This window comes from Clupea harengus, chromosome 25 (assembly GCF_900700415.2).
Source record: "Clupea harengus chromosome 25, Ch_v2.0.2, whole genome shotgun sequence".
In the NCBI taxonomy this organism is placed as follows: Eukaryota; Metazoa; Chordata; class Actinopteri; order Clupeiformes; family Clupeidae; genus Clupea; species Clupea harengus.
In genome coordinates this window covers 5,751,848-5,763,766 of record NC_045176.1, presented here as the reverse complement: position 1 = coordinate 5,763,766, position 11,919 = coordinate 5,751,848, and the positions used below count along the sequence as shown (strand labels likewise).

Genomic DNA, 11,919 nt, shown 5'->3' with positions numbered 1-11,919 from the left:
GAAGTGTGTGTAGAGGAGAGGTGTGTGTAGAGGAGAAGTGTCTGTAGAGGAGAAGTGTGTGTAGAGAAGAAGTGTGTGTAGAGGGGAAGAGCTGCACATTTCATCTAGTCATCTCTGTGGCTCAGCAACAACACTCACCTGAAGGACAGAGTTTTGTTGCGGCGGGCTGACTAGCGACCGGGGACCTCCTTCAAAGACAAATGGAGAAAGAAAACCTGTATTAGCCTGTGTGCTAACAGTAGGGACCCATAGCATAGTGTGTGTAGCCTGTGTGCTAACAGTAGGGACCCATAGCATAGTGTGTGTAGCCTGTGTGCTAACAGTAGGGACCCATAGCATAGTGTGTGTAGCCTGTGTGCTAACAGTAGGGACCCATAGCATAGTGTGTGTAGCCTGTGTGCTAACAGTAGGGACCCATAGCATAGTGTGTGTAGCCTGTCTTGTCGAACAGTAGGGACCCATAGCATAGTGTGTGTAGCCTGTCTTGTCGAACAGTGCCTAAAGCACTAAGGCGTCTTGGTGATCAAATAAATGAGGAAAATGCTGATCCAAAAGTCATATGTACAAAGAGGGCCTCAGCAGAAAGAGAAAAAATGACAACCCTGATAGGATGGCATTGTCAGCATGTTTGCCCTGCTGGGAGATGTATGTGTGTTTGCACTGCTGGGAGATGTATGTGTGTTTGCACTGCTGGGAGATGTATGGCTGAACCTTTGGCAGTCAGTGCTGAGCAGCTGAACTCTTTTGCACCCACACCATCATTCCAGCAGGTGAACTCTGACCTGAGGTTGGATTAAGCATATTTGTTCAGAGTCTCACTGACTGCCCCACTTACTGTATCGCCCCCACACACACACACACACCCCACCACCAACCAACCCCCACACCCCCATCCCTGCCCTAACACACACACACACACACACACACACACACACACACACACACACACACACACACACACACACACACACACACACACACACACACACACACACACACACACACACACACACACACACACACACACACACACACACAGACACACACACACACACACACACACGGCATAGCAACAGTATCACTGTAACAACACAGGGTGAAAAGAACAGCATTGTGATTAAGTGGTCTCTGATTTCACGTAAGGAAGTGAGAGATCCCGTTCAAAAGAGGGAAAGACTGCCAATGAACAGCATGAGTCACTGAAAAGAAAACCTGAAGGATCACACCACCACCCAAGCTGACCTTAATCTAAGTAATTAAATAATCAAAACAATGAATTATACGTCACTTCATCTCTTCTGCAGACGACAGACTGACTATATCTCATAGTGTTGCAATATTATTACATAAACCTCCTTTTCCAGTTCAGGACATAACAAGGACAGAGCTAAATTATGTTTCATTACGTCAGCAACACTTCTAATACAACGTGTCCATGACCTTGATATGCACTATGAGAACACGTCAAAGCACGTCCCGCCTGACAGGCACTGAAGCAATCCATCACTGAATCATCTTGAGTCATCATAAAAGGGGGAACCAAATCAAACCATTTTACTGCACACTAAAATGTGTTTCTTTGATCTGTAAACCAAATCACATGACTGAACTGTGATGAAACACATCAATGCTGGTGTTAATATTGGCAAAATTACTAGTTACTAATTTATGTTTTAAAACAAAAATGTACACCTGACGCATATTTGTTTGTTGTTGTTGAGTTTGTTTGTTGGGACAGTCTGATAATGGCGGTTATTTATCACAAAATTCTAAACGCAACAGCCAACTTCTATATAGAATGTAAGGACACCTGTGTTTGTTAGTGCATGCTGGGGCAATGTGAATTGTCTTTTCACTGCTATCATGGTGTCCCAACTCATAGACATATATACGTATGTGTATATGTATATATGTATATATGTCTATGTCCCAACTGGTCCCCCCAGCGCCCTCTAAGTTGAAACATCCAGTGTGCATCAACACTGAGGTACTTGTGCCCTCTAGTGGTGAACACATAAAACATGACATTATCACATTCCCAGACACACCACAACTTGCCAACAGTCTGCAGCTATACTGAACTTTCAAGTGAAAAAGTCCAGTTTTGATAAAACATTTAGTGTGCTTACTTATTTAATGGACACTGGACATTCGTCAAGACGGTGACATTGTTCCTTACAGTGCGAAGACTGGCGAGGACCTACAGCGGAGTACAAAAGCAAACATGGCATCTCAGGTTGTGCGTTTCTAATTCACTAGTTCACCAGTCTAACATGGCATCTCAGGTTGTGCGTTTCTAATTCACTAGTTCAGGGGTTTTCAACCGGGGGTCTGTGGCCCCCTGGTGGTTCGCGACGGCATTGCAGGGGGTCCGCGACATGAGCCTATGTTGAGTTCACCATTGATTTTTTTTATTTTTATAAATTCGCTTTGATATTTCAGATTACTCTTGAATATCGTGAAAAATATCGAAGAAATTACACGAGGCGTGGCGATGGCGGTTAGTGATCTACCCTGATAACTGCACATATTTAAGTGTTATAGGCAGAATATCTGTGCAGGGGGAGGGGGGGATGTGGCGGCGGCTAGCGATGTACCCTGATAATTTCACATATTTCACATATAAGTGTTATAGGCAGAATATCTGTGCAGAGGGAGGGGACGTGGTGGCGGCTGGCAATGTACCCTGATAATTTCACATATTTAAGTGTTATAGGCAGAATATCTGAGCGGGGGGAGGGGGCGTGGCGGCGGTTACAAACACGCACGCTCGTGCAGACACATCAGTGGGCCGCAAATTACTTTCTAGTCAGAATGGTGGTCCCTGGGACAAAACCAGTTGAAAACCCCTGCACTAGTTCACTAGTCAAACATGACATCTCAGGTTGTGCGTTTCTAATTCACTAGTTCACTAGTCTAACATGACATCTCAGGTTGTGCGTTTCTAATTCATTAGTTCACTAGTCTAACATGACATCTCAGGTTGTGCGTTTCTAATTCACTAGTTCACAAGTCTAACATGACATCTCAGGTTGTGCGTTTCTAATTCATTAGTTCACTAGTCTAACATGACATCTCAGGTTGTGCGTTTCTAATTCACTAGTTCACAAGTCTAACATGACATCTCAGGTTGTGCGTTTCTAATTCACTAGTCTAACATGGCATCTCAGGTGGTGCGTTTCTAATTCACTAGTTCACTAGTCAAACATGGCATCTCAGGTTGTGCGTTTCTAATTCACTAGTCTAACATGGCATCTCAGGTTGTGCGTTTCTAATTCACTAGTTCACTAGTCAAACATGGCATCTCAGGTTGTGCGTTTCTAATTCACTAGTCAAACATGGCATCTCAGGTTGTGCGTTTCTAATTCACTAGTCTAACATGGCATCTCAGGTTGTGCGTTTCTAATTCACTAGTTCACTAGTCTAATTCTTTAGCATGATGTTAAAAATGACCCACCTGAGCAAAGGGTGTGACAATCAGATCCTCTCCATGGCTGGAAAATAGAAAAATGTAAAAAAAAAAAAAACGTTAAATGATACTGAAAAGAGAAGTACTACAAATAACGTTATTTCCAAACCCAATCCAATCTCAAAATACTACACAGCAAATGTTTATTGTGTTAGAATATATGCATTATGTATAATACTTAATGGTTCAAATACTCATTATTAAAAATTCATTCAATTTGAACAATAACACCGACATGAACAAGAAATCTGACACATTGAGTGAATAACTGTTAATCAGACTGTGAGGTTTGATGTGTGCATGTGTGTGTGTGTGTGTGCGTTTATGTGTGTGTGTGCATGTGTGTTTGCGCGTTTATGTGTGTGTCACTCACAGCTCGCCCACGATGGAGGAGTTACGGGACATGGACTTGGGTGAGAGGTCGTAGTCGCTGTCGGAGCGGTACAGGAAGGACTCGCGGCGCTGGCCGTGGCTGGCCATGTTGTGATGCAGCACCAGGCCAGAGCCGGGGGACACCTGGAGGTCCAGAGGGCTGCCGCTGCCTGATGCCCCATTCTCAACGTCAAAACTGCAACACAAACGTGCAGGACTGAAGTACCCCTGATGCTATGGAGCCATGTATCCCGGTGAACATGCACTGGTGCCACAGCACGTCCACAAATGAACATGCATGAATGAGCATGTACCGGCAGCAGTATTGACACTAAACCTCCAGAAATGTAATGCGTTGCTAACAATATGGAATTACAGTGCAGTGCCAAACAATGCTTTGGTTATTTTAGCTTGGATTGGAAATGATAATACAACTATGGCATTAAATGGCCAACATCTAGGCACTGACGTAAGGGTGATTATATATATATTGGGTGAATAGTGTAAGAACTGAAGTGCTTTCAATACATTCAAGAATGTGTGTGTCCAGATATTTTCAGACACAGTGTATGTGTGTGAAGGCACGGCAATTACCCAAAATTACCCCAAAGATTTACATGTTTCACCAATGACCAGTGGTCACTGGTCAAAATATAAAGTTCAGAGGTCTAAATAGTCTCTGTGTTACAATGAATCACCTGCTGGAATACCAGTAGCAACACTCTGTATACACACCAAAGTCTTCATCACTCTATTTTTCTGACATTCATAGAAAAATGCATGTCAGTTCAATTTGATCTCAGTTTACATGTTCTCACCAATCACAGTCTTCACAGTGAAATATGACTTTGGTTTCTACTGCACACATCCAGCCAGATTCACACTACACACACCTCCATTGCACTCATATGATTTTAATCCCATGTCATTTGCTAGGTGGATTAAGACATTCCAACATGGTTATGGCATTTCAGCCAAATTACATTTTCTATGGCACTTTCCCCACTAATCTGGGCAGGATGGATTATCCACGCAGAATTATATGGAACTAACAGCAATAGCCCAACACCTAAGTATGCAGCCTCTGAATATGGGGCAGAAAATGCTGGCACTCTGACGAAACGCAGGCACTCCCGAGCACATTACGCTTACACGATGAAAATGGCCACACGCCACCTCTTATTTGTGCCGCCTGAGATGCTGAACCTCGGATGCTGGCTTCACTTATGCCATGCTCAACAAGTCAGCGTACGGGATAACTCAGACTAAAACACACTGTCACTAGCTAGACAAACCTCAGGGAAAAAAACTGCTCCAATCATTGTCTGATTCTGAAATTCTGTACGATTATGAAACAAAAATGGATTCAAATATGGAAACATTTTGGTGTTTTCATTCCTTCCTTACTTTATAAACCCTAAGGTAGAACAGAGGAAGAGAAAGAGAGAGAGCGAGACAGAAAGAAAGAGAGAGAGAGAAACAGAAAGAAAGAGAGAGAGAGAGATACAGAAAGAAAGAGAGAGAGAAACAGAAAGAAAGAGAGAGTGAGAGAGAGCGAGGAGGTCAGCTCACCTGAGAGCAGGAGGAGGAGCACCTCCCCTGATCACCTCCTCACTGAAGTCAAAGCGGGGCTGGGCCCGGGGGCAGGGGCAGGGGGAGAGCCTGAACATGTCAGCCCTGCAGCAGCCACCTCCTCCATGCCACTGCAGAGAGCACAGGGCTCAGGGGACGAGTGGGAGAGAGGGAGAGAGAGAGAGAGAGAGAGAGAGAGAGAGAGGGGAGAGAGAGGGGGAGAGCCAACAGCTCTGGGGTGGATTAAAGGAAAATGGATTCCACTCCACCGCTCTCTCTCTCTCTCTCTCTCTGTCACTCTCTGTCTCTCTCTCTCTCTCTCTGTCTGTCTCTCTCTCTCTCTCTCTCTGTCTCTCTCTCTCTCTGTCTCTGTCTCTCTCTCGCGCGCGTTCCGAGAGTCTCTTATTGCATCTCCGTTGCGCTTAACTAACGTCCCTTAACGTCACAACGCTCCTTTATACAAATCTTGACAGAGAGGTGATTACGAGTACAAAGTTGAGACATGAACACACTCTGCAGGAAATGAATAGAAGCTGGAACATGAAAACACAAGGTCCTTGTAGTCGCTGCTGAGGCAAGAACAGCTGAAAAACACAGCACTACACCTTTTGTGGTTTATTCAGAGAGTTGGAGCATTTCAGACTGGCAGGAATTTAAAAAGGAAAAGGAAGGGAACATGGAATCAGGAAGTTTCAGTGTTACATCAAACAGATGTAAGCCAAAGGGTAGGATGAGCAAAGGCAACTAGACCAAAAGGTGGCCCAATCACTGGGAAACAGAGGATCAGTCTAATGTTGATATATTCTCCTGTGTCAAATGTGGTGAGTGGTCACAGGTTTCAGCATCGACAACTGCTAAACTACATGACCACTGTTACTTATAATCTGATACCTCGTCTTGAAGTCTCATATAATGTTGAATCTAGGTTAAAAACAAGTTGAGACTTATGAACTCATTCTACCTTTCTCAAAACTTTGCTGAAATTAGAACCGTCACGCAATCAAACTCTGTACATCTGAGTATTGGACACGCAAAGCCTAAGTACCATCATAATATATAAGCCATGTGTGTGTTTGAATCATTTAAAAAAACAAAAAACAGTCATAGGCTATATGTCATAGGGCAGCATCATAAGAAGAGAAAGGTAGCTGAGCTTTGACAGTACCAGAGAACTACTAAGACACTCAAATTATAGTCTCTGCAGTTCCCCCCCACATACATACATACATACACGTTCTCAGCCTTACCAGCTTTGGGCGACAGTGAAGCGTCGGCGTTGACGAAGAGTCTTGTTCACTACCAGCTTGCGGAAATGACTGGGTGAACTCTTGGGTGAGACTTTCCCAGGGGATGACTGACACTCTAGGCTGGATGGTTTCACAGCTTGCGGCTCGGCCTGTTCCTTGGGGACGATACGGTTCTGTTGGAGCTCTTTTGGATCATGCTGAGTGGGTGTTTGTTCACGCTCGGACCAAGGAGCGGTATCTGTCTCCAGGGGCTTTGGTCCGATTTCTTCAGCTGACATGTTCACTTTACCAGTCGAAGATCAACAACAGGAGCATCACCTCAGCGACAGCTTTATACCCCTTTTTTGCTCCTTCTTCACGTACATCCCAAATTGCCCACTTCCCTAACTGAACATACAGCGCCTTACTCTGCCCATGCCTCTCTCGCTCGATTTCTAGCGTGTTCTGCAATAGAACTCTTGTGTCACCATCAACAGTCCATTTGTGGAATCCTCATGGCCTCTGCCCTGCACAAGATCTGGGGTGGGTGTAGAAAGAATGGATTCTATTCCATCCCTCTCTCTCTATCTCTCTCTTTCTTTTTGTCCCTTTGGGACTGTCAAGACACTTGATGAAATACAACCCCATAAAATATCCTCAGTGTAACTTTGCCTTTACAGCACACACACACACACATACACAGACACACACACACATCAAAACTGTTATGGAGCCGTGTTATGGAAATAAAAAGAAATGCGCTGACAACCTGGGACACACAGGACAAGCCCTTATCCCGACTCCCTTACCGCCAACAGATTTGTGTGCGGCTGATGTGTGTGTGTGTGTGTGTGTGTGCATGTTTATGTGCTGAGCAGAAGTGCATCAGAATGCACCTAAAGTGCTCTCTGTTCACAAATCTGAGTGCCACCCACAACACAGCCCATATACTATATATGTCTTCAACACAGGCATGTGAGAATTTCAGAAAACATTTGGATGTGATGGACTCACCCCTCGGTGGGGACTGTGATGTTGATGCGCGGGGGGCTGGGGAAGAGCAGAGATGAGGGCCTGGACACGGGGTCCTCGTCCGGGGTGCGGGCCCTCTCGGCCTGTCTCCATGACAACGGGGGCAGCTGCAGGGTGCCCGAGTGGCGTCTGCGACCCCTGCGGAGGTCCACCCCCAGAGTGCTGCCGAGGAGGTGCACCCCCAAGAGGTCTTTGCTCTCCTGTGAAGGGCACCGTGTTAGTGAGAAGGGTGTAGGGAAATGACCTGATGGCCTCCAGATTACCAGAAGAAGAATAAAGAGGACCAAAGAAGACGTAACTGAACTCCTTCAAAAGAATTGCTCCAGAGCATTTTTTTTATATAACTCAGTATTAACTGGAGTAAACACTTCACAATGCATGATATCACTTATATCACTTATATCACGCCTTGTTTTCTTTACCGTTCACAATATTAATGTTTGGCTGTGTGTCAATTGCTATTTACGTCTCAGGGGTTGGCTCTTAGTTCACTATGAACAGTGACAATGAATGGTGCACAGGGATGCAACTGATAAACAGCTTCCGGGGGCACTGTGTCAAGAACTGGCAAACGTGGATTGTTTTAGTTTGCTTGTTTGAACACCAGGTGGCGCTCTATGCTTCACTGGAGAGAAGGAGGCTAGTTTGTGTGCAGCCACTAGGTGTACAATGGAGCAGCTAGGGGGACTAGGATACACTGAGAAAATACGATGAGTAGACTACGGTCCCTGGATAGACTAGAGACAAGTAACAGAAGGGTGTGTAAAACCCAAGGTCTAGTCTAGTCTATTTTAAATCAAGGAAATACACTACAAAATGCACATTTAATGCATGACAATGTTGTTACACAGTACAATTACTCAGATGTAAAGCTTCTGAAAACTTTTTGCAATGTACCGTAACTGTCAGAGTTCTTATCCACCAGTGACTTTTGTTTTTCGCAGAGGTTCGGCATAACCCTTTGGTTTTTATGTTTCAAAGTGATGGCCCGCCAGAGAAGTTTAAATAATTCATGGCCAATGACATTGACTTGTCTGTGACTAGATCTGTGGCATGTTCGTCACCCAGCACTACTGATTTTGTATTCTTTTTAATAGCGACACATGGCCACATATTTATAGTTTGATACAGCTTTTGCTAGGGTGTTACCATAATTGCAAATCAATTCAGTTTGACCTGACAATACAGTAATCATGTCTGGCAGAACTAGAATACACAAAGATCATAAACCATTGATCAAAATCTACAGAAAATCAGACAGAGAGAACGAGAGAGAGAGAACGAGAGAGAGAGAGAGAGAGAGAGAGAGAGAGAGAAAGAAAGTGGAGGTGTTTATTTTTTTCCTACTTGATGAAGTAGGCCAGACTTTTGGCCTGCATTATTGAAAGCTGTCTACAATGTGATGAACTAAAAGAAAGTGAACCCGGCCAGCCTTGAATCATCTTGAGTACATTTGAGCCATAGGAACAGCTGTCAGACACCGCTCTCTCTCAAGGACAAGTGAGGTTTCCATGGCAACCCTCACTGCTCCTTTTTCAATATTCTATGTCAGTGAGCTACCAACTGAAAACGTACCATCTCATAACAGAGTCAAAGGTAAGAAAAATCAAACCTAGCGTCTGTGGAATTCGCCAAGAGAAACAAGAGATTCTAGTGCTACAAAAATAAGAATAAAAACAGGATGATTCTTCATCTGCGAGAGGGTAGACAGATTGCCTAGCTTGCCTTCTCTGTGGCCCTCTCCAGCTCCCTCTCTGCAGTCCACCCCTGTGGGTGGCCAGTCTGTTCCTGTGGTCATGTGCCTGTGACTCATCAGCCACAGTCCTGCCCTAGTTCTGCTGCCAATGGCCTGACTGAGGTGTGGCTGCTCATTACTGTACCAACAGTCATTCCCTTTTTCCTGCGCCTTGGGGGGGATGGGACAACTTCAAACATCAGACATTGGGGCGAGGGTATGGTAATGAACAAGGAGTTCTCCTCTTCTCTCCTCTCCTCTCCTCTCCTCCCCTCTCCTCCCCTCTCCTCTCCTCCCCTCTCCTCTCCTCTCACCTCACTGGGAGACACCGCGAGAGCACTGTGACTCTTCTTCATGGTTCTTCTTCTTCAGACAGGGACAGCGCAGCCAACGCCTCGTCCTCCTGGAGTTGATCTGGAAAGGGACGGAACACCTGGGGATGGACAGAGGGAGAGAGTACAGTAACAGTCTCCTTTACATGACACACATGTTGGACACAGTGCTCACTAAATGGACAGAGGGAGAGTACAGTACCCGTCTCCTTTACATGTTGGACACAGTGCTCACTACATTTAATACTTCACTCACAGCAGGGCAGGTCAGAGTGTGGTCCACTTTGTCGGCGCTTGTTTAGCATAAGATCTATTTTGTTATGTGATGCCCAAATTCATTAACAACATCCAGTCTTACAAAAGTCTTTGCCTTACCTTACATTGCATTGTTTACATACGCTACATACTCATCTGTTTTTAACTTACTTTGGAAACCACCTGGCTAGATCATGTACGTATAACATTCTACATTTAGAATGATATGATTTTCATAAACAATATTCCTTTCAAGATGCCAAAAAAATTAATTCCAAAAGGTTTTGCCGAGTCATCAAGCAGTAAAAATGGCACAAGATCAAAGTCAGGCAATGATTTTTCTCTCCAATCAGAAAGGTCAAATTGATGAAAAGAAAAAAGAAAACTCTATGTAACAAAGATCTGTAGTTATGATCTGAGGGTTTCACTGACTGCAACATGAAACTGCTGCATTAGAGAATGCCAAAATAGGTCACACTCTCTACCCTGGCTTGACTGCCACACACCTACCTCCAGCCACTGAACATTTGCACTAAATTGTTCATTGTATATATCTATTTATGTTAAATTGTTGTCATCCATATTCATCGTACTTATATCTTATCATGTCTCCTACCTCATTTATAACTTTATAACCTCTACTGCCACCTTCACCTGTACTTCACCTGCACTTTACATATATCTATATCACATCAGCACTAATCACCTTTATTGCTGCTCATGTTCTTACTGCTCATACCACTTATATCTTATGTCATACTGTACATACCATATTTATCTATATTTATATTACCATTTGCACATACTCTGCACTCTTCTACTTTGCACTTCTGGTTAGATGCTAACTGCATTTTGTTGCCTCAGTACCTGTACTCTGTGCAATGACAATAAAGTTTAATCTAATCTATCTAATCTAATCACTGCAAAGATGACGTTCATTAAGACTTCCTTAGAAGTGTTTCTTTTGTCATGTATTGAACAATGATGGAAAAAATCATGTTGAAGTGTAACTGAGATTTTTTGTGTGAAACTAGAGAGCTTATGAGCGCACAGCCAAGAGACTTTCCTCTCAACCACCAACAACAGCATAGTTAACACTGATAAAAACTAGCTAACTTGCGAACCCATGTATTTCGGTGATATATTTTGCAATGTCCTGTTGTAAAAGCTGTTTTTACATTTCTGCTGCTCTCATTTCCGAGCCGGAGAACAAAGCTACATAGTAAATAGTCAGGGCAGCTGAAGCTAATGCCAGAAAACGAAAGATCCCTGATCTCCAAAGTAATTAATTTAAAATGCACTTTTGAGAGCGACAGCGATGAGATTCAGGGGCTCAGGTTTGTACTGTCATTTTCATTTCCTGGCTAGCGGTACATTATTTTGTGCATCCCTTTTGGTGCAATTTAGGTATGACGTTAATCATATGGTTCCCATAGGGACATTTGCAAGTCATTTCAATTTGATGGTCTGGTTCTTTCAATTACAGATCTGATGGTTAAGATATTGCTACAGTCAACTGCTAAAGTGGTGGAGAAGATTGCTTGGTGAGGTCAAAAAAAGGCCATTGCATCTCACAGCTGGCAGGTCTTATATGTTAGAAACACAAAATGGCAGACAAGTCTATCACCAGGCATGAGTGTGTTGACTTTCTGCACTGGCTCTCCATCTTTTCATGTTACATTTGATTACTTAGTGTCACCCTTAACCCTGCATTCTAGACATATTGCTGAAATTGCACACAAGACTTGTATTGCTTAAATTGCTCAGAAAATGCACCGAGGCAATTTGAGTTTTATATCTAAGTGTTCATCTTAGGAAACATCTATAAATAAATATCGTCCACATGGCTTTAAGTACTACATCCGTTCTGTTCTAGATGTAACAGCTTTTCATGCACTTACCAAGGAGCACAAAATCACTGTCCCA

The 11,919-nt window shown here is 43.7% G+C and overlaps 1 protein-coding gene across 1 annotated transcript; it reads right to left on the bottom strand.

Moving 5' to 3' along the window:
• Window positions 1–3,061: 3,061 nt before the first annotated feature.
• LOC116219493 (cAMP-specific 3',5'-cyclic phosphodiesterase 4B-like) lies at window positions 3,062–8,866 on the bottom strand. The gene is made up of 3 exons (XM_042703695.1): window positions 8,858–8,866; window positions 7,654–7,871; window positions 3,062–4,037 (listed from the first exon to the last, which is right to left on the bottom strand). The coding sequence occupies exons 1-3, from the start codon at window positions 8,864–8,866 to the stop codon at window positions 3,839–3,841; spliced, it is 426 nt and encodes a 141-aa protein (XP_042559629.1). The 3' UTR covers window positions 3,062–3,838.
• Between the last annotated feature and the right edge of the window lie 3,053 nt (window positions 8,867–11,919).